Source organism: Marmota monax, unplaced genomic scaffold (assembly GCF_021218885.2).
Source record: "Marmota monax isolate L192 unplaced genomic scaffold, Marmota_monax_Labrador192_F-V1.1 WCK01_AAM20220418_F8-fsc00151, whole genome shotgun sequence".
NCBI lineage: Eukaryota > Metazoa > Chordata > Mammalia > Rodentia > Sciuridae > Marmota > Marmota monax.
Window position 1 is genome coordinate 4,043,991 of NW_026694226.1, and position 22,497 is coordinate 4,066,487.

The 22,497-nt window shown below is 33.2% G+C and overlaps 1 protein-coding gene and 1 pseudogene across 1 annotated transcript; one reads left to right on the forward strand and one right to left on the reverse strand.

Moving 5' to 3' along the window:
• The first annotated feature begins 348 nt into the window (after nt 1–348).
• On the forward strand, nt 349–1,287 carry LOC124108281 (olfactory receptor 6C3-like). The gene has a single exon (XM_046466731.1). It carries the CDS (start codon nt 349–351, stop codon nt 1,285–1,287), a length of 939 nt encoding a protein of 312 aa, XP_046322687.1.
• Nucleotides 1,288–2,703: 1,416 nt separating this feature from the next.
• LOC124108312 (ubiquitin carboxyl-terminal hydrolase isozyme L5-like) lies at nt 2,704–4,228 on the reverse strand (annotated as a pseudogene).
• Between the last annotated feature and the right edge of the window lie 18,269 nt (nt 4,229–22,497).

The window sequence follows — 22,497 nt, forward strand, 5'->3', positions numbered from 1 at the left end:
AAATATTTTTATAAATAAATAGAAACATAATTTCAAAGAAATACTGGAAGAAATAGCTTCTATTTAAATATTATCATTGTAACCTTTTACCCATGTCCTGTAACAGTATATTTTCAATGAAGAGAGATCAATATTTAACTTCTGGCAACACAAGTTATTTTGATGTAAGATACAATGGAAATGGGAGGGGGTTACTGATGAACACAAAGTTTTATTTTATTTTACATAAAACTCATCTTTATGAATCTTTGTAAAGTGTTTTGTCCTATCTTCAATCTCATGCTAATATTTTTACATTATAGGGGAACATACATTTTATGTTCTAAAGGGGTGGAAAAAGGATTGAGAATGAAAAACCGCACTGTACCCACAGAATTCATTCTACTAGGGCTCTCAGATGACCCAGAGCTTCAGGTTGTGATTTTTCTCTTTTTAATTATCACATATATATTGAGTGTCACTGGAAATATGACAATCATCACTCTCACCTTGGTGGACTCTCATCTACAGACTCCTATGTATTTCTTCCTCAGGAACTTCTCTGTATTGGAAATCACCTTTACAACTGTATGTATCCCTAGATTCCTGGGCACAATTATTACTAAGGACAAAACAATTTCATATAATAATTGCACAGCTCAGTTGTTTTTCTTCATCTTCATGGGTATAACTGAATTTTACCTTCTAACAGCCATGTCCTATGATCGCTATGTAGCCATCTGCAAACCCCTGCATTATACTACCATCATGAACAAGAGAGTCTGCATATTGCTTGTCTTTTGTGCTTGGCTGGCAGGATTCCTAAACATCTTCCCACCAGTTATTCTTTTTCTCCAGTTAGATTACTGTGGCTCCAATGTCATTGATCACTTTGCTTGTGACTATTTCCCCCTATTGCAATTATCCTGCTCAGATACATGGCTCCTAGAAGTGATTGGATTTTATTCTGCGATAGTGATTCTGCTTTTCACTTTGGCATTAATAATTCTATCCTACATGTTCATCATGAGGACAATTCTGAAACTCCCTTCTGCCAGTCAGAGAAAAAAGGCATTTTCTACATGCTCCTCTCACATGATTGTCATTTCCATCTCTTATGGAAGTTGCATATTCATGTATGCTAATCCCTCTGCAAAAGAAAGAGCATCATTGACCAAAGGAGTTGCTATTCTCAATACCTCTGTTGCTCCCATGATGAATCCATTTATATACACTCTGAGGAATCAGCAAGTGAAGCAAGCCTTTAAGGACACCATCCAGAAAGTGATGCTTCTCTCTGGTAAATGAAAGTATTAGTAATGAAAGAAAAATAAATTTCTTGTTAATGTTTTTTTTATGTTAGGCATAACATCTCAAAACTTTCCTTTACTTAAGGTTGTTGTTTTTTTCCCCTCCCATGTCCTTGTTAAAATTTCTCTTCTTAATAAATTTGATAATTCTAAATATTGCTTCAGAATTTTCTAATTTTTCAAATATTTTATTCAAATGTATTTGGGCAAATGTGAATATCTGGATTAATGACTATGATTTTAAATAGAAGTAGTTTGCTTTGGAACAGACAAAGGGCATTCAGTTTGATAGAAAGAGGATCAGGAAAGATGTGGACTTTAGAAATTTTCATTCTTACCTGGTATTAAACGTGAGTGTTAATAATAAAAATAATTATGACAATAAAGAGGAGAAGTAGTAAGAAGAGTAAAGCAGAGATAAAATAAAGTTTTTCAGTATTATTATACAGTAGACAAATTATTTTTTGTTTTTTAAACAATTCATACATTTTTAGTCACAAGCAGAAAAAAAATATGATGTCACAATACATTTGCAATCATGAAAGAAGAAGCAGATCAACCATGTTAAATTATGAAAAAATTCTATCATGGACTTTATAAGAATTAAATCTTGGGCTGGGGATGTGGCTCAAGCGGTAGCGTACTTACCTGGCATGCAGGGGATGGTGCTGGGTTCGATCCTCAGCACCACATAAAAATAAAATAAAGATGTTGTGTCCACCGAAAACTAAAAAAATAAATATTAAAAAAACTCTCTCTCTCTTTTAAAAAAAGATAATTAAATCAAAGGAATAAAATCCGTATACTTATTAACCTAAATTTATAAAGCTAGTTTAAAGATGTCATTCTATACAAGCTACTCTTGCTAAGGTGTCTTTTAATGACAGGTTTTTAATTTTTGATGAACCCTAATTCTGGATCTTTTATGGTTAATGCTTTATATGACCTGAGAAACCTTTGGCTACTCCCAGGTCACAAAGATATTCACCAATGTTTTCTTGAAAAAAAATTATATTTTTAGCAAGTACATTTATATCTATGATTCAACTTAAGTTCATTTTTGTGAGGTAGGGGGCTCGTGATTTATTTTTTTCCACGTGGATATTAAGCTCTACTATTCTACCTCCATTTGTTGAAGACTCTCCTTTTCTGTTTGATTGCTTTGACACTTGTGTTAAAAATCAACTGATCAGATATAAAATGAATGTATCACTTTTATTTAATATGCACTGTGTGCACATGATGCAGGTAGGGAAAAAGTTTATTAATCATGCATTAAAGACAAGTCATACTGGTACTGTTGCCCAATGTGCACTGTGTCAATTAGGATGTTGCTCAAAGTTTTCTTATACTTAACAGTGTCATAAAAATAAGTACAGAAGCAGAAATGTGTAGATGTACCAAAGCATCCTCTTCATTTGGTTTCCTGAGCTTTCTTTGAATTCTGTTTTTCTTTTGCCTTTTCTACAAGAGGTATTAGCTAATAATTATGCTTCCTTCTAATACAGACCCTTAGCCATGCTAACGAAGAGAAGAAGAGAGAAAACTCAAATCACTAACATACGGGATGAAAAAGGCAATATCACAACAGACACTACAGAAATACAGAAGATAATTAGAAAGTATTTTGAAACCCTATATTCTAATAAAATAGAAGACAGTGAAGACATCGATAAATTTCTTAAGTCATATGAGCTGCCCAGATTGAGTCAGGAAGACACACACAATTTAAACAGACCAATAACAAAGGAAGAAATAGAAGAAGCCATCAAAAGACTACCAACCAAGAGAAGCCCTGGACCAGATGGGTATACAGCGGAGTTTTACAAAACCTTCAAAGAAGAATTAATACCAATACTTTTCAAGCTATTTCAAGAAATAGAAAAAGAAGGAGCTCTTCCAAATTTATTCTATGAGGCCAACATCACCCTGATCCCGAAACCAGACAAAGACACTTCAAAGAAAGAAAACTACAGACCAATATCTCTAATGAACATAGATGCAAAAATTCTCAATAAAATTCTGGCGAATCGAATACAAAAGCATATCAAAAAAATTGTGCACCATGATCAAGTAGGATTCATCCCTGGGATTCAATCTTGTATCTTTTAATCTTGTACTTCTGCAATAAGCATCAGATTTGGGGCAACTTCTGATAGAATAGGACTTAACATATTACTATCCTGATCTGTTTCTTTAGGTTCCTCTGCAAGTTGTCTTTGTAACTCTGCTATCTTCTGCTTATATGTTATTTTTCTGTCAGTCACGTAGCCATTAAGTTAAAGCAAATTTCACCTTCACTGTACTTTTATATTCTTTTTTTCTACGACTGGCTGTACTGTGCTGATCCTGACATATTGATTACACACACCTAAATAAATGGGTCCTTCTCTTAATCCATTTAATTCTTACAGTCTTCCATTAAAAATTACATAACTGACAAAATGAAAAACATCTTCTTTGGCTGATGTCTTTGCAGCAAATTCAAACATTTGCTGTCTGGCAAAACTGTGGTGTATCTGTTGAATCACATCAGAATTGTTCAGGGCCAAACCCTTCATAGCTGCATCAAATCTTGGTGAAAAAATTTTAAACTCCTATAATGTCTCTCCTAAATAGACACATTGATGGGTATGGTTCAATACACACGTCCAATGCCTTGAGTAACACATGTATCATTAATTATCTGCTTTGTAAAAAATACCATGTTAAGTCTGGCATACTGAACTGCAGAGCCTGCTGGTTCTTCTGGCTGGCACTTGAAAAGGAAAGTTAAACTATGAACTGGCTTTATTTTTTCAAAATTCTCAGGCTCTAAACTGCATATTTCTTCTACTTGGGCCCATTAGCAACCAAATTCTTTAATGAGCTCCAATGAGCTTGGTGAAGACCCCAGCATTGCTTTCCATGGGGCACCACTGCCCAGTCTTGCTGGTCATTGTCACTGGCCATACACTGCCCTGCTCTGCCTGGCATTCCTCTGCACTAGCTGCCCCTGGCCACATATCTCAGCAAGCCTGCCACAGAGCTAGTCAGGTAGAATAATTCTTGAAACATTTTGACATCACCTAGAATAGATAGGGTGTAGTTATTGATATGACTTTTTTTTTTCAATTAAACCTAGGGGGCACATTTAATTCTTTCAACAATTTTATTAGGAATGTACAATTAATAGTCTCCATTAGTCAGAGGTATTTTTCTTTAGGTATATTAAGTAACTCCAAAAATTCTATACATATGTGAGAAAGAGGACAGAAAATGTAAAACCTATCAAGAAAAATGAAATTAATTTGATTAACTCATGTTATGCGCATGTACAAAATAACACAATGAAACCAATTATTCTGTGTAATTAATATGCACCAATAAAAACTTACACATGAAAAAATGACTAATAAAAATGAATGATAAATTGGCAAGAGTTTATGGAGAACTGAAAGTGAGAGTCTAGAAATGAGTTTATAGTTTTTAACAGTAGGGACAAGATATAACATTTGTGATATTATTCCACATTGTCTATTTTGTATTAAGCAAAGCATATGCAATATTTATTTTATAAATTCCTTTTGAGGCGCTGGGGCTGTAGCTCAGTGGCAGAGCACTTGCCTTGCATGTTTGAGGCACTGGGTTTGATCCTCAGCACCACATAAAAAATAAGCAAATAAAATAAAGACATGCTGTCCATTTACAACTACAAAAATGAAATAAAAAATAAATTCCCTTAGGAAATAAGTAGTGTTATTTGTAATTTATCATGAATAAACAAAGTGAAAAAGACATTGATAATTCAATATTTCAGATATTATAGTTGGCAATTATGGTACAAGTCTACTTCTCTCATATCACGAGTTAGATTATATATTTATAATATAGTGATTTTCATTTGAAATAATGTATTAGATGTTTCTGATAAGAAACACAGTTTTTAAAGAACTTTCTATTATTTCTATTATAATTATTCAGATTATGCTTAATTATGTTATGACAGGTTTGGGGGCTATTGTTAAAAAAAAGAGTGATTCTTCTCTAAACATTCTAAAATTCACATGCAGAAAAATAGTCCAGGCAATGTTATCATTGATGATGATAGAAGGTTGGATTTTGTGCTTTTTACCCTATCAGAATTATGATCAATTCCACAATAATTGGTAAATGTGAGCTCATTTTTGTCCTAAGCCTGTGATAAATCTTGTCTTCTTTTGTTGTTACTTTAGTTTTCATTCTTATCATATATGTTGTGTTAAAAAGAATCACATTATTTCTTGATTAAAAAGATTTAAAAGATAATAACTTAGATTATTTAACATGTATTAATCGCACAGCTTTCTTGTTTGCTTTTTGCATGGACTTAAATCAAATAACAAACCCCAGTGTTTCTTCAATGTAAAATGAGAATAAGATCACAAAGCTCTCAAAGCAGTGGCAATACTCTTCCCAATAGCTATATCTGGCTTCAACTCATATCATAAATCATGAACTCATCTTCCACTCAGTTGACCAATGTACCAGTCCATGTATATTATTCCCCTAGATTTATTTGAAAAAAAAAGTTGTATCAACTATACCTAGATTTTTAGGCCATGTCAAACTATTTAAAGTGTTTCTCATTTTACATCCAGAAAATATTGGGATTTAATTTTTTATTGAAGTTCATGTGTAAAACAGGAAAATTGTGAAATAATATGTGTTAAACAATCTGGGATAACATCTCATAAATAATAAAATAAGCGATTATGCATAGACTATGTCTTTTTACCTCAACATCTACATACGGGTATTAACATATTCTACAATCAAGATAAGAATATTCCTGCTCTTCCTAATTTTTAAGTGATTGTGATGATTCAGACATTATTCTAAACATATTTTTAAAACAACAGAATTGAAAGTACATGCCAGTTATTTAAGTATATAAGATAATACCATCTCCACTATACTTAAAATGCTAGACATTTATAGAATTAATTTTTATAAAAACATACCAAGTGCTATATCAACGTAAAGGGCGGGGGTTATTCACAACATCTGCATTATTCAGGAGGGAGTATCAGTAAATACGAATGTAATGAATATGGATATTCTGGGCAAAGAGAACCATGATTATAAATAACCCAAAGTTGTAAAAGTGAAGGATGAAGCATGTGGTCAATCATGAGGAAATGAATAGAAAGCAGGAAATAGTAATTACTCCTTTCGTATGCTTTCTAAGAAAGAGCTACATTTTGGTGGGGTGGACTACAGATTGAACCCAGAGGTGCTTATCCACTGAGCCACATGCTCAGCCCTTTTAAAATTTTTACTCTGAGACAGAGTCTCTTAGAGCCTTGCTAGGTAGGGCTGGCTTTGAATTTGCAATCCTCCTGCCTTAGACTCCTGAGCCACTAGGTTTACAGGCATGAGAGCTATTTTTTTTTTGAGTCAATCTATTATGAGAAACAAATGAAACCAATACTTTTTAGGTGAATTTGGTATTTTGATCTATATTAAGATTTTACTGATCCCTCCAAGATTATAACAGTACCTTGAAGTGAGTATTTTTTGTCTCCCCTTTAAAGAATGTAGACAGTCACAGGAAATAAGTAACTACATGTGGCCAATGCATATCTTAAGAAAGGTTTGATTGGAGAGTTTGCCCCAGCAACTCCTGGAGGAGGGGAGAAACCTTGTGAAGTGAAAGCACACAAGGCAATCCTGCTAAGTGAGCACATCCAAACATCACACTTGAATTGTGGGTATTTCTATGGAAATTATCATACCCTAGACAATTAAATATTCTGGAGAAAATTGCTCCTTAAGAATTAAACTTAAATCTCTTGGACAACACATAAAATTACTGTAGTCAAAGAAACTCTGGATTCCCTGACTCTTCTGTTGCTAAGTTCAGATATAATGTATGTATTCATGGTAACTGTGATACACTTTCAGTGTATTCTATTTTCCTTTGTCTCGTGGGCAAGACTCTGTCATATTTGTATTGAACACTGAATTCATACCACCAGCCTCAGCCATAGCCGTACAATATGTGGTTGATAATTCATTATCTCCCTCATGACTATTACTTAGTCACTCTCCATCAGGTATTTATCATGTCCGACATCTCTTTCTGCTGATTTTCTCCAAAATTTTATTCTTTCTAATTTTCTCCAGAATATTTAATTGTTTACTGTTAGTCTCCTGTGTGTCAGTCCCCAAGCCCAAGTCACTTCTTTTATTACTCCATCTATATCATTGGATATATTGCTAAATAAAGATGGATATATTGATTTTATTTTATAGGATCACATAAGTGTGTAAGAATGATGCAGAAGGCTTACCAATTTGAGAATAATTTTTTACTAAATACTGAGATCTCATTTATCTTAATTATCCATGTAATTTGTCCAGTAATGAAAACATTTTTTCATTATTATCTCTCAAAGGGTTTATTGTAGTATTCAAACCAGAGTTAGAAACAAAACCAGAATCTCTGTTTCTTCTGGTGGGTAGGGTCTATGTAAGTTGCAGGCCTGTTTTATTGTTAGCAGCTAATCACGGCACAGGAATGCCTGCCCATGTCATCTCAGAGGGTCACAGTTGTCACAGCTGGATTCTTATCTGGTATTGCTAGTTGGATTCCTATGATCAGATTCTCTTAGGTATCACACTTTTGTTGTTGTTTTCTTAACTTGAAATGTTTCCTTAGAGACAATAGTGATATATCATAATGACACTCAATAATATGATTAACTTAGGAAAGTTCTGTCTCACTCCTGGATTACTCTGTGTGATCTTAGGAAATACTCTTTGTTTCCATGATGATCTTAGGCAAATGACCTCAACTCTCAATTATCAGTTTTCCCACATGAAAATTAGGAGCAGAAATTTTTTCAGAGGGTAGCTGTGAATATTTCTTAAGATGAGGCTTAAAAAGTTCTTACAAATGTGCCACTACCTTTCTAACTGCTTAATGAAGTATAAGTATTAATATTATCTTAAACAATGCCAATTAAAAATTAACAGCATACAACCATTCACACACAACTTACTCAAAAAATATTTCAGTTGTATGAAGATTATTAGTGTTAATAGGACAACTGTCTTTGTATGGTACCTAATGTGGTTCTACCTAATGTGGTTCTCCTTAACCACAATTGCAACATCCTAGCTTTCTCATCTATAAATTAGAGATTGTAATAAATTCTATTTAATTTATTCATGCAAATTACATTCTAAGAGATAAAATTTTAAAGCATTTTATGTATTTGCTTATTTGGCATCTTCCCAAATTCTTCAAATGTGCTTATCTCTAGCAGAGACTGTAAGAACTACATTTTCAGTTGTAAATGGCATTTGATTCTGCCAACCATATATACTCATTAAAAATGTGAATCTTCACAGTAGGCGAAGATGAACTCAGAGCTTACAGTAACAGCACTATATTGCTGAGGAGCAACTTTTCATGGAGACTCAATTTTGTGAAGTGTCTTTGAGGTTATTACAGAAACTTTGACCTAAAATCTGTCCTCAAACTTCCTGAAAATTCCTTAAGCCATTATTACTGTACATTAAAAATTTTGTATTTAGTTACATAGAGTAAATTCTGTTCTCTTTAAATATTATTTGATATAAAAATTATATTCAGGAAACAAATTCACAACAAAAGAAAAAAAAATCTGTGACCACTTAATTAACTTGATTTGGTCTGAAATCACCAATGATTCTATTAAATAATGAAGCACTGGTAGTCTACATTAACAAATAAAAAAGCTATATATCCAGAATATATAAATAATTATCCAAACAGAAAAAAAACTGAAAACAGGTTTTTTAAAATGACTAAATATCTGAATACAAACTTTACTAAAGACAATGCAGAAATGTCAAATGTCAAATAAAATTTGCTTAATATTATTGGTCCTCAGGAAACAAAAATTAAAACACAATGAACTCCTACCACATTATCCATTAGAATGACTAAAATTAAAAAAAATATGTACAAACAAGCAAACAAGCAGAAAAATCCTTACTAAAACCTGAAAAAAGATGAAGCAAGAGCAAGAGATTCTCACACATGGTTGACAGAGTATAAAATAGTACAGCCTGATATTTTCTTATAGTGTTAAATATACACTTAATAACAAAAAAGAGCAATCCCTCTCCTAGTTAAATTAAACCTTGTATTTACACAAACACATCTCTGTTAATGCACATAATATATTTAGTCATGGTTGCTATAAAGTGGTGAATGGAAACACAAGAGTGGTACATCTCTATCATGGAATAGTACTTGGACCAGGACAAGCCAATTATGGATTCATAATTGACATTAATAAAACACAGTTATACTAAGTGAATGAATGCAAACCAAAAGTCTGTGTTTTATATGATTCCTCTTGTATGACATTCAAGTATGCTAAAACTATAGATAGAATACAAATCAGTTGCTGTCAGAATTGAGAGGTTATGTGGGTTATACACAAAGGGGCTACATGAGAGACTTTGAGAGATGAGGTAACTGAGACTGAAGGAAAAATCATTAGCTGCTCTTTATTATGGGTGGAAAACTTACTTCTCACAAGCATATACATTAACAGTTCTGAATTTCTCAATGTTCATGAGATTTAGACAAAGTGAATATATTTTCATATCCATAGTAAGGGTCTTCCTTACCAAGGAAAGAAATTATAACTAAATAAATCAGGAATGCTAGGCTGAACTCCAGATGTGAGGACTGATGTTGTAAGTATTTATTTCACATAAAATCAGTCTACATTGTTGATTGACCTTGTACTTGAAAATTTGCCAATTGACTAAAGTATATTTAAAATCCTCAAATTAACACGTGGGTCAATTTCAGTCATTTAGGGAACTGCTCAGAGCAGGAAAAAAAAGTACATTTGAGCTATGCATCATGCACATTCCAAGGGGAGATTAAACAAGATGATGTTCTAATTCTTGCTTTGTATCTCATCACTTAAACAAGTGTCCTTTTCATGGTATACTCAGTGCCAAATATTCCCATTTTGTGTTTTTTATTGATTTTGGTGTTTCAAGTGGTCTGCAAGCAATATAATAAAGTACTGTTTTTAAAAACAAGAAGTTGGTAATATGACTTATGAAGAAATACAGTTTTATTTTCATTTTTAAATCTTAATTTGTTATATATGACAGCAGAATGCATTTCAATTCATATACACATATACACATATAGAGCACAATTTTTCATATCTCTGTATACAAAGTAGAGTCACACCATTCATGTCTTTATACATGTACTTAGGGTAATGATGCATCTCATTCTGCTGTTTTTTTTTCCCTAACCCTATGCCCCCTCCCTCCCCTTCTCTCCCCTTTTCCCCTTTGCCCTATCTAAAGTTCATCTAATCCTTCCATGCCTCTCCCCATCCCACCACATATGAATCAGCACACTTAAATCAGAGTAAACATTTGGCATTTGTTTTCTTGGGATTGGCTAACTTTACATAGCATTATATTCTCCAACTTCATCCATTTACCTGCAAATGCCATGATTTTATTCTCTTTTAATGCTGAATAACATTACATTGTGTATATATACCACATTTTCTTTATCCATTCATCTACTGAAGGGCATCTATGTTGGTTCCACAGTTTAGCTATTGTGAATTGTGGTGCTGTAAACATTGATGGGGCTATGTCCCTGTAGCATGCTGTTTTTAAGTCCTTTGGGTATAGACTGAGGAGTGGAAGAGCTGGGTCAAATGGTGGTTCCATTCCCAGCTTTCCAAGGATTCTCCATACTGCCTTTCATATTAGCTGCACCAATTTGCAGTTCCATCAGCAGTGTATGAGTGTACCTCCCCCGCCCCCCACATCCTTGCCAACACTTATTATTGTTTGTATTCTTAATATCTGCCATTCTGACTGGAGTAAAATCTTAGAGTAGTTTTGATTTGCATTTCTCTAATTGCTGGAGATGTTGAAATTTTTTCATATATTGATTGATTATACATCTTCTTCTGAGATGTGTCTGTACAGTTCTTGGGCCCATTTATTTACTGGGTTATTTGTTTCTTTGGTGTTAAGATTTTTGTGTTATTTATGTATCCTAGAGATTAGTGCTCTATCTGACATGCATGTGGTAAAAATTTGCTCCCATTCTTTAGGCTCTCTATTCACCTCACTGATTGTTTCTTTTGCTGAGCAGAAGCTTTTTAGTTTGAATCCATCCCATTTATTGATTCTTTATTTCATTCTTGTGCTATAGGGGTCTTATTAAGGATGTTAGGACATACTCTGACATGATAAAGATTTAGCCCTACTTTTTCTTCTATAAGGCACAGTGTCTCTACTTGAATCCCTAGGTCTTTGATCCGCTTTGAGTTGAGTTTTGTGCATGGTGAGAGAGAGGGGTTTAATCTCACTTTATTGCATATGGATTTCCATTTTCCCCAGCATCATTTGTTGAAGAGGCTATCTTTTCTCCAATGTATGTTTTTGGCTCCTTTGTCTAATATAAGAGAACTGTAGTTATGTGGGTTAGTCTCTGTGTCCTCTATTCTGTACCATTGGTCTACCAGTCTGTTTTTCTGGCAATACCATGCTGTTTTTGTTCCTATTGCTCTGTAGTATAGTGTAAGGTCTGGTATAGTGATGCCACCTACTTCACTGTTCTGTCTAAGGATTGCTTTGGCTATTCTGGGTCTCTTATTTTTCCAGATGAATTTCTTGATGGATATTTCTATTTCTATGAGGAATTTCATTGGGATTTTGATTGGGATTGCATTGAATCTGTATAGTGCTTTTGGTAGTATGGTTATTTTGACAATATTAATTCTGCCTATCCAAGAACAAGGTAGATCTTCTAAGGTCTTCTTTAATTTTGTTCTTTAGCATTCTGTAGTTTTCATTGTATAGATATTTCCCCTTTTCATTTAGTTTATTCTCAAGTATTATATATTTTTTGAGGCTATTGTAAATGGGATGATTTTCCTAGTTTCTTTTTTAAAATTTGTTCTAATTACTTACACATGACACCTAGTTTCTCTTTCAGAGGATTTGTCACTGATGTACAGAAGTGCCTTTGATTTTGGGGTGTTGATTTTATATCCAGCTACCTTGCTGAATTCATTTATTAGTTCTAGGAGATTTTTGGTGGAATGTTTTGGGTCTTCTAGGTACTCTAGTTAGAATGGCAGCTATCAAGAATACAAACAACAATAAGTGTTGGTGAAGATGTGTGGAAAAGGCACACTCATACATTGCTGGTGGGACAGCCAATTGGTCTGGCCAATCTGGAAAACAGTATGGAGATTCCTTGGAAAACTTAGAATGGAACCACCATTTGATCCAGCTATCTCACTCCTTGGTTTATACCCAAAGGACTTAAAAAGAGCATTCTACAGGGACACAGACATATAAATGTTTATAGCAACACAATTCACAATATCTAAATTGTGGAACCAACCCAGATGCCCTTCAGTAGATAAATGGATAGGGAAACTTTGGTATATATACATAATGGAACATGACTCAGCATAAAAAGAGAATAAAATCATGGCATTTGCAGGTAAGTAGATGGAGTTGGAGAATATAATGGTAATTAAAGTAAGCCAATCCCCCAAAACCAAAGGCCAAATATTTTCTTTGATATGAGGATGCTAACTCATAATGGTTATGCAATGGGGGCAGAGCATGGGAGGAATGGAGGAACTTTTGATAGGGTAAAGGGGAGCAAGGGAAAGGGAGGGGGCAAGGAGGTAAGAATGATGGTGGAATGAGTTACACATCATTACTCTAAGTACATGTATGAAGACATGAATAGTGTGAAAATACTTTGTGTACACTAGTGACTTAAAATATTGTGCTCTATATGTGTAATATCAAATGAATTGTATTCTGCCATCATGTATAACAAATTAGAATAAACAAATAATGTAATACAAAAAGATTACAGCATCAAATGAAATTTAAAGTATGAAAAGTAAAATTCTCTTAGGCCGTTTTCCAAAATAAATAAATGGATTTACTAAATAAATGCATTTTATTGTCTCATTATGAATCTTTCATTTCCATTAGTATTTATTTGATTAACCAAAAAATTGCAAATCACTTGGTTCTTTTTTGAAGTGGGGAGATAAGCTGGCAAACAATTCATTTCTTCTGCTACAAGGGATGTATTTCCAACAAGGCTGATTCAAGTAAGGCAAACTTAAAGCAAATATCTAAAGGAAGATCTTTTTCTTAATTTTGGCATATTTTATTCGTCTTAAAATGAGGATAGTGGAAAAACCATGGATATTTAAGGACCTTCATAATATTATAGCATCCAGGCTCTATGATTATATCTGTGGGAGTAGTAGTTTGATGTGACTGCATTTATCAATCTTTGGTATTTTCTGAGCTATAGGGGTCCTATTCAGGAAGTCTGTGCCTATGCCTACATGTTGGAGTCTTCCCCTATGTTTTTTTAAAATAGCATTTGCAAATTATTGGGTCATACACCTAGGTCTTTGATCCACTTGGACCTGTTTTTTTCTTTTTCTTTCTTTTTTTTTGTCTGTGTATGTGTGCAGGTGAGTAATGAGGAACTAGTTTCATTTCTTCTGCAAGTAGACATCCAGTTTTACCAGCACCATTTATTAATGAGTCTGTCTTTTCCCTAATGTATGTTTTGGCACTTTTGTCATGAGTCAAATGACCATAGCTTTGTGGTTTTATCTCACTGTCTTATCTTCTGTTCCATTGTTCTATATGTCTGGTTTGGTTTTGTTTTGTTGTTTTCTCAGTTTCAGGCCTGTATTTTCTTTATTATTATGTCCCTATTGGGTTTATATTTTTGTATTTAATATTTTAAAGAAGAATTAGAGGTATGAAAGAAATAAAATAAATACAGATTGAAAAGGAAGGATTTGAATTATCCCTATTTTCAGATTATATATTTATATTCACTGTTCTTGGCACCAGTTCTTTAAAAGGCTAGCTTTTCTCCAACCTATGTTTTGGCAACTTTGCCAAGTATCAGATAACTATATCTGTATGAGTTTATCTCTGTGCCTTCTATTTTTTTCCATTGGTCTTTATGTTTTGCTGACAATACCACACTGTTGTTGCTTTTATAAATCTGTAGTATAATTTGAGATCAGGTATTATGATAAATCCAGCATCCTAGTTCTTCGTTAGCATTGCTTTGGTTATTCCGGATCTTTTATTTTTTCCAAATGAATTTTAAGATATTTTTTTCTAGGTCTGTGAAGAATTTCAGTGTTATTTTAATAGAGATTGCATTAAATATGTACAGTGATTTTGGTATTATGGTCATTTTGAAAATATTAATTCTGCTTATCCAAAAATATGGGAGGTGTTTCCATCTTCTGAGGTCTTCCTCAATTTCTTTCTTTAATGTTCTGTAGTTTTCATTGTAAAGGTAGGTCTTTAACCTCCCTGATTTGATTTATTCCCAGGTTTTTTTTGTGTGTGTTTATTGTGAGTGGGATAGTTTTCCTGATCTATTTCTTTTTTTCTTATCAGATTCATTTTTGGAGTATAATAAAGCTATTGATGTTTGTATGCTAATCATGTATCCTGGTACCTTGATGACTCTATGTATCAGTTCTAGAAATCTATTGGATTTTTAGAGTATTCTACATATAAGATCATGCCATTAATAAATAAATAATTTGGCTTCATTTTTACTATTTATGTCCCCTTAGTTTCTTTCTCTTACCTGATTGTCTTGACTAGAGTTTCAACAACTATATTGAATAGCAGTGTTGAGTGTGAAAATCCTTCTCTTGTTTCTGACTTTAGAAGAAATGCTTTGTTTTCCTCTGTTTGGTATAATATTTGCTTTGGGTTGGCCATATACAGCCTTTATAATGTTGAGGTAAGTTTCTTCTATCCTTAGTTTCTCCATTATTTTCAACATGAATCACTACTGAATTTTGACAAAGCTTTTTCTGTTTCTATTAAAATGTTTCTGGGATTCTTGTTCTTAATTCTATTTATGTGGTGAATCATATTTATTGATTTGCATATGATGAGCCAACCTTGCATCCCTGGGATGAAACCCTCTTGATCATTGTCTACTATATTCTTAATGTGTTTTTAAGTTCACTGTGCTAATATTTTATTAAGATTTTTTTACATTGATTTTCAGCAGAGATTTGGTCTGTGGTTTTCATTCCTTGTTGTGTTTTTGTCTGGGTTTGGTATCAGGGTGATAATGGTATCACAGAATAAATTTGGAAGTGCTCCCTTCAATTCTATTTCATGAAAATATTTGAAAAGCATTGTGATTAGTTCTGCTTTAGAGGTCTGGAAGAACTCAGCTGAGAATCTATCTGGTGAAGAGCTTTGTTGTTATTGTTGTTGGAAGGGTTTTAATTGCTTCTTCAATGTCATTCCTTGATATTTGTTTGTTTAGATTTTCAATATCCTCATATTTCAATTTGGGTACATCATATACCTAGAAATTCCCATATCTTCTAGATTTTCTAGTTTTTTGGAATATAGATCTTTAAGTATTTCTAAAGATCTTCTGGATTTCTGAAGTATCTTTGGTGATAGCTCTTTTTTCATACCTAATTTCATTGATTTGGATATTTTCTGTCTTTCTTTTGGTTAGTTTAGCTAAGGCTTTGTCAATCATATTTACCTTTTCAAATATCTAACATTTCTGCATCTATATTTTGTATTTTTTATTATGAATTATATTAATTACAGATCTGAAAATTATTTCCTGTCTTCACTGATTTTAGAATTAGTTTCCTCTGGCTTTTCTAGGGCCCTGAGTTATGGGAAAGTTTCTGTTTTTATTTTTTTTTCTAATATAAGTACTAGAGATGATGAACATTTTTTCATATATTTGCTGATTGATTGTATATCCTCTTCTGAGAAGTGTCTGTTCAGGTCCTTGGCCCATTTGTTGATTGGGTTATTTGTTTTTTTTTTTTTTGATGCTTAGCTTCTTGAGTTCTTTATATACACTATAGATTAGTGCTCTATCTGATGTGTTAGGGGTAAAATTTTGCTCCCAGGATGTAGGTTGTAGTTATGTGGGTTAGTCTCTGTGTCCTCTATTCTGTAACATTGGTCTACCAGTATGTTTTGGTGCCAATACCATGCTATTTTTGCTACTATTGCTCTGAGTATAGTTTAAGGTCTGGCATAGTGATTCCACCTGCTTCACTCTTCCTGCTAAGGATTGCTTTAGCTATTCTGGGTCTCTTATTTTTCCAGATGACTCATACATTGCTGTTGGGACTGCAAATTGGTGCAGCCAATATGGAAAGCAGTATAGAGATTCCTTGGAAATCTGGGAATGGAATCACCATTTGACCCAGCTATCCCTCTCCTCGGTCTATACCCAAAGGACTTAAAAACAGCGTACTACAGGGACAAAGCCACATCAATGTTTATAGCAGCACAATTCATAATAGCTAAACTGTGGAGCCAACCTAGATGCCCTTCAGTGGATGAATGGATTAAAAAATGGCATACATACACAATGGAATTTTACTCATCAATAAAAGAGAATAAAATTATGACATTTGCAGGTAAATGGATGGTGTTGGAGAAGATAATGCTAAGTGAAGTCAGCCAATCCCCAAAAAACAAATGCCGAATGTTTTCTCTGATATAAGGATGGTGACTCATAGTGGGGTAGAGAGGGGGAGCATTGGAGAAATAGATGAATTCTAGGTAGGGAAGAGGGATGAGAGGGAAAGGGAGGGGGCAGGGGATTAGCAAGGATGGTGGAATGTGATAGACATCATTATCCAAAGTACATGTATGAAGATACGAATTGGTGTCAACATACTTTATATACAACCAGAGATATGAAAAAATTGTGCTGTACATGTTTAGTAAGAATTGTATTCATTCCACTGTCATTTATTTTTTCAATAAATAAATAAATAAATAGCATTACATTAACCAATATTTCCCACCCCTGGAGTTTTCGGAATCAATAATTACCAAAGTCAAGAGCATTTACTATAACAATTTAGGTCAACTATTTTTCTTCATCTCCATGGGTGTGTCTGAATTTTGCCTTCCAGCTCTTATGTCCTATGATAACTATTTTGCCATCTGCAAGCCACTGCATTACACCACCATCATGAATAAGAAAGTCTGCTCCCTTCTTGTCTTTGGTTCTTGGCAGGATTTCTGACCATTTTCCCACCACTCATACTTATCCTCTGGTTAGATTTCTGTTCTTACAATGTCACTCATCACTTCTCTTTCTCCATCTTTTTCTTCTCATATTATTGTCATTTCCATCTTTTATGGAAGCTGCATATTCATGTATGTCAAGACTTCAGAAAAAGAGAGAGCGTCACTGACCAAAGGAGTAGCTCTCCTCAACACTACTGTTCCTCCCATGTTGAACCTTTTATTTATACTTTGAGGAACCAGCAACAAAGCTTCAAACACTTGGTTCATAAGGTAGTATTTTATAGAAGCAAATGAAAGTATGTATTGACCTGAATGAGTGCTATGGTGAATTTTCAACCAGAGAAATCAATGTTTACTTCTCCTCTATCCTTCTATATCCAAACCAAAGCTACCTGCAGTGCTAAGTTCCTTGGCTTTAGCTTCCTGTAATTTGTTTAAAGTTTGTTTTAATTACTTATACATGACAGTAGACTGCATTTATGCACTTTGATGTATCATGTTGTGGAATCAAATTGGTCATGGAGACACACACACACACAGCAATAATGTATGCTTTGTTATACTATCCTTCCTATCCTCACATTCCCTCTCCTCCTCTTCCTTGACTTCCCTCCATCTAATCTAAGGTAACTCTATTCTTCTGTAGTGCCCCCTTATTATGATTTAGCATCTGCATATTATAGATAACATTTGGTCTTTGTTTTTTTTGGGGGGATTGGCTTATTTCATTCAGCATAATATTCTCCAACTCTTTCCATTTACCAGCACATTCCATAATTTCATTATTTTTTAAAGTTGAGTATTATTCCATTGTGTCTATATACCACATTTTCTTTATCCATTCATATATTGAAGGATGTTTGATTCCATAGTTTAACTATTGTGAATTGAGCTGCTATAAGCATTGATGTGGCTGCATCACCGAAGTATGCTGATTTTAAGTTCTTTGGGTATAAACCAAAGAGTGAGATAGCTAGGTCAAATGGTGGAGGAATCTTCATACTGCTTTCCATAGTGGTTTTACCAATTTGCGGTCCCACCAGCAATGTATGAATGTACCTTTCTCCCGACATCCTTGCCAACATTTATTGTTGCCGGTATTCTTGATGATTGCCATTCTGACTGGAGTGAGACGAAATCTTAGTGTAGTTTTGATTTGCATTTCTCTAGTTGCTGGAAATGTTGAACACTTTTTCATATAGTTGCCGATTTATTGTACTTTCTTCTTCTGTGAAGTGTCTGTTTAATTTCTTAGCCCATTTATTGATTGGGTTATTTGTATTTTTGGTATTATGTTTTTTGAGTTCTTTATATATCCTAGAGATTAATGCTTTATTGGAGGTGCATGTGGTAAAGATTTTCTCCCAATCTGTAAGCTCTTTCTTCACATTATTATTTCTGTTGCTGAGAAAAAGCTTTTTAATTTGAATTCATCTCATTTATTGATTTTTGATCTTATTTCTTGAGCTTTAGGGGTCTTGTTAAGGAAGTCAGGGCCTGGGCCAACATGGTGACGAGTTTGGTCTACTTTTTCGTCTATTAGGTGCAGGGTTCTGTTTTAATTAATCTGCAAGTGATTATGTTGTTTCACCTTTTAAACCTATCTGTAGTTCCCACGTAATTGTCACTTTATAATCTGACTAGAAAACCAGTGACTGGAGAATTTAAATCACTTTGCTAGTTATTCTTATAATGAAAATATTTTACATTCTGTTAGTGTTTTAATAATCTTAAGTTTATGTTCTCTGTCACTAGTATAGTTTCCTTTTTAAAATTACATTAACTATGAAATAGTTCAAATAGAACAAACTATTTTGTTCTATTTATTTTATTTTTTATTTTTTTTTTATTTTATTGTTCTATTTATTTTAAAGACTGAATAAAAATAATGAATATAAATATTCAAATAGAACAAACTATTTTGTGTGCTGTTTTCCGTATCTGTCCAATTCTTCCCATTCTCTGATGGACTTGGGCATTTGTTTTTTCCACTTAAAAGTAACTGGAAGTTTAAAATATTATCTGTTTCTTAGTTATGCTGAAAGTATGTGTTCTTTGCAGTTTTATATGTTCTCCTTCAAACATTCATATAAAAATAAATATTTTGGTTGACTTCGTTGCTCTTATGCCACCTGCAAGTCTGGCAGAAATTTATATATATATTTATTTTTTTCTTTTTAGATAAGAATGAAATCTCTTAAAAAATAATTGCTCTTATACAAAGCACATATTGCATATCTTTTTTTGGACTAGGTATGTTCTGTCCCATATCTAACTTAATCATCACAGCCATATGGCAAATTAGAAGAGGTTATGTCCCTTTTATAAATGTGTAAATTAATGCTTTGAAGAGTTTAGTTACTTAAGATCATTGAGCAATAATAATCAATATAATAACCTTATTTAAAACAACAAGAACAAAACACTCCTTGCCCTATTTTTATATTTTGCATAGCTTTTGCTAAAAACCTGCACTGTTTTTCAACTTTTTTCCCTATCATTTTATTTATTTTTTCAGGGTATATACTAACTCAAAATATATACTTGGGCTGTGGTTGTGGCTCAGGTGTAGAACACTGACTTAGTATGTATGAGGCTCTGGGTTCAATTCTCTGCACACATAAAGATAAATAAATAAAAGTATGGTGTTCATCTACAACTAAAAAATAGTTTTAAAAAAGTATTATACTTATATAAATTACAACATTAATCAATAAAAAGAAGAAACTCTTCACTGATGTTGAGCAATGGGGTAAGCAAAAAAAATGTATAAAGTGTGAGCACTATAATGGTAGTAAAAATTATTAAAGAAATACTGAATAAAAATAATGAATATAATGAATGCAGTTAATGAAATACACCAGTTGCTCAGTTTGAAAAATGTCATGGGGCACTGCGTAGAGATCTGCAGCAGGAATTAAGATTCTGTGTTTTGTTGCTATTTCCATCCCAGAAAATATCATCAAGGGAAAAAAATTTCAGACTTGGTTTGTTATCATTTGACTATTATCATTTTTCTTCTTTGTCTCACTGGACACTGTTCCCCAAGCTTCCTTTTTGAATTTCAGTACCAAAGTGTATGATGTTTTATATTCCTTTGAGTATGGTACATTCTTTTTGTGATTTTCACTGAATGGGTCCCTTGAGCCAGTGGAGAGAGCATGGATAAAACATTAAGTAGTTCATGCTACACAAAATTTATGTAGAAGTCATGCTAAACAACTTTAAAACACCTTCTGATATTTTCTTTATTTTATATTTTTGCTTCTCAGTTTCCACAGTCAAAAAAAATAGATCCACTCTGGACGAAATGGAGAAACAAAGATAAAAACATTGATGACAAAAATCAAACGAGTTCAATGGAAGAAAGAGGGAAACTTTCTTAGGACTTCTGGTTTCCCTGGATCACAACAATAGTATTGGGTAATATTTTTACTGTTCAACAGCCATTCTGAGTAGTACTGAAATGACATGAAAATCAGAGGTAAGTTGGACATACAGACGGCACGGGAACACTCAAATTTCAGCATTGATGCAATACTTAAAAATCAACATTTAATCATATTAAAAAGAATGTATTTGGGTTCCATTTTGAAATGATATATTAAAAAGCACATAAAATGGTTAGTATGCTCTTTATTATATTAGTTTGTTCATTTTTACTGATAAAAGCAGAAATTGATATCTGCATCTCTGTATTTTTAATTAAATACAGACTTGTAATTCTGTGCTTAGGAAAATATACTTTAGTTTTGGGGAGTCTGAGATCATAGTTGACATTTGCTAGTTGTATGAATTTATGGAAGTTACACAAAAATCTTTGAACTCCAATACTTTATCTAGGAATAAAGACAACAATTTCATACTTATGTTTTAATTGAGATAAAATGTAAGTTTTTAGTCACTGAAATAAATAATGCATTTAGCTGACCAAAAGTACTCTGAATACCCCTCCCAGAGTTGAGAATTAATTCTAGTTAAAAGAATAATAGAATAATTAAAACATCTATTCTAAGTGTCACATGATTTATGGAGCATATTTGTTTATATAATTTATTTAGTTATCAAAAATACACTTGAAATTTCAACTGCATTTTTCAACAGAGAAACTGAAACTTAATGAAATTGAGTAACTCAAGGTAACAAATCCGTTGCATGGCACATTTGTATTTTAAACTTAGGCCTCTCTGACAAACACAAATACTTTATGTCATAAATAATAAATTAATCATGTTTTAATATGATAATTTTATCATCATTTCCTCTTCCTCTCTTGTGTAAATTATAGATGGCTAGTTAATGAAATGAAGTTATGACCTCTTACAGCTATGAGTGTTAGAGTGTATGAAATGATCATCAAATGTGGTTTGATAATCTCTTTTCCCTTTGGTTTGAATATAGAGAATTGAACCTGCCCATCATTACTGAAATTAATAAATATAAATTATTCCCATTTCTTTACAGAAAACCACCTTAATGATTTTGATAAACAGTAAAAACAAAATTCAATAAGTATTCCAACTACTCAATCTGTTCTCCTGAGGAATCTTTGCTTTATTCATGCTGACAGATGTTCTCAAAGGAACCAACCCCCTGGATGGCATGGCCCAGGACCTAGAGTGCCTAAGCAGTGCCAGAAGTGCATTTTACTGTGGTTATGAAGCTGAGCTAGAGTGGCCCACATGTTGAATTAAATAATTAGCCTGTTCTCTAATGAGTTAACCTAGACACTGGACAGCTCTTGACATTCAGAAAGTGGAAAGAAAGAGTGTAACTCGATCTGTAAGTATGTTTTGTGGAGATATGATCTATAGAATTTCTCTAATGACCTCTGCGAGGGTTTTGATGGAGAAGAGAGAATTGAGTAAATATAGAAACACTTGAAAAAGTAGCTTTTCAAAGTCATTGCATTGCTAAGGAAAATTTCAACCCAGTGCAACAAAAACAAAAACAATTATTACAAATAACACACACACACACACACACATCACAAATCAAATGGAACAAAAGTCTCTTATCGTGGTCTCTAAAGAACGCTTTGATCTTCTGAAGGATCTCTTTGATTCTTCAA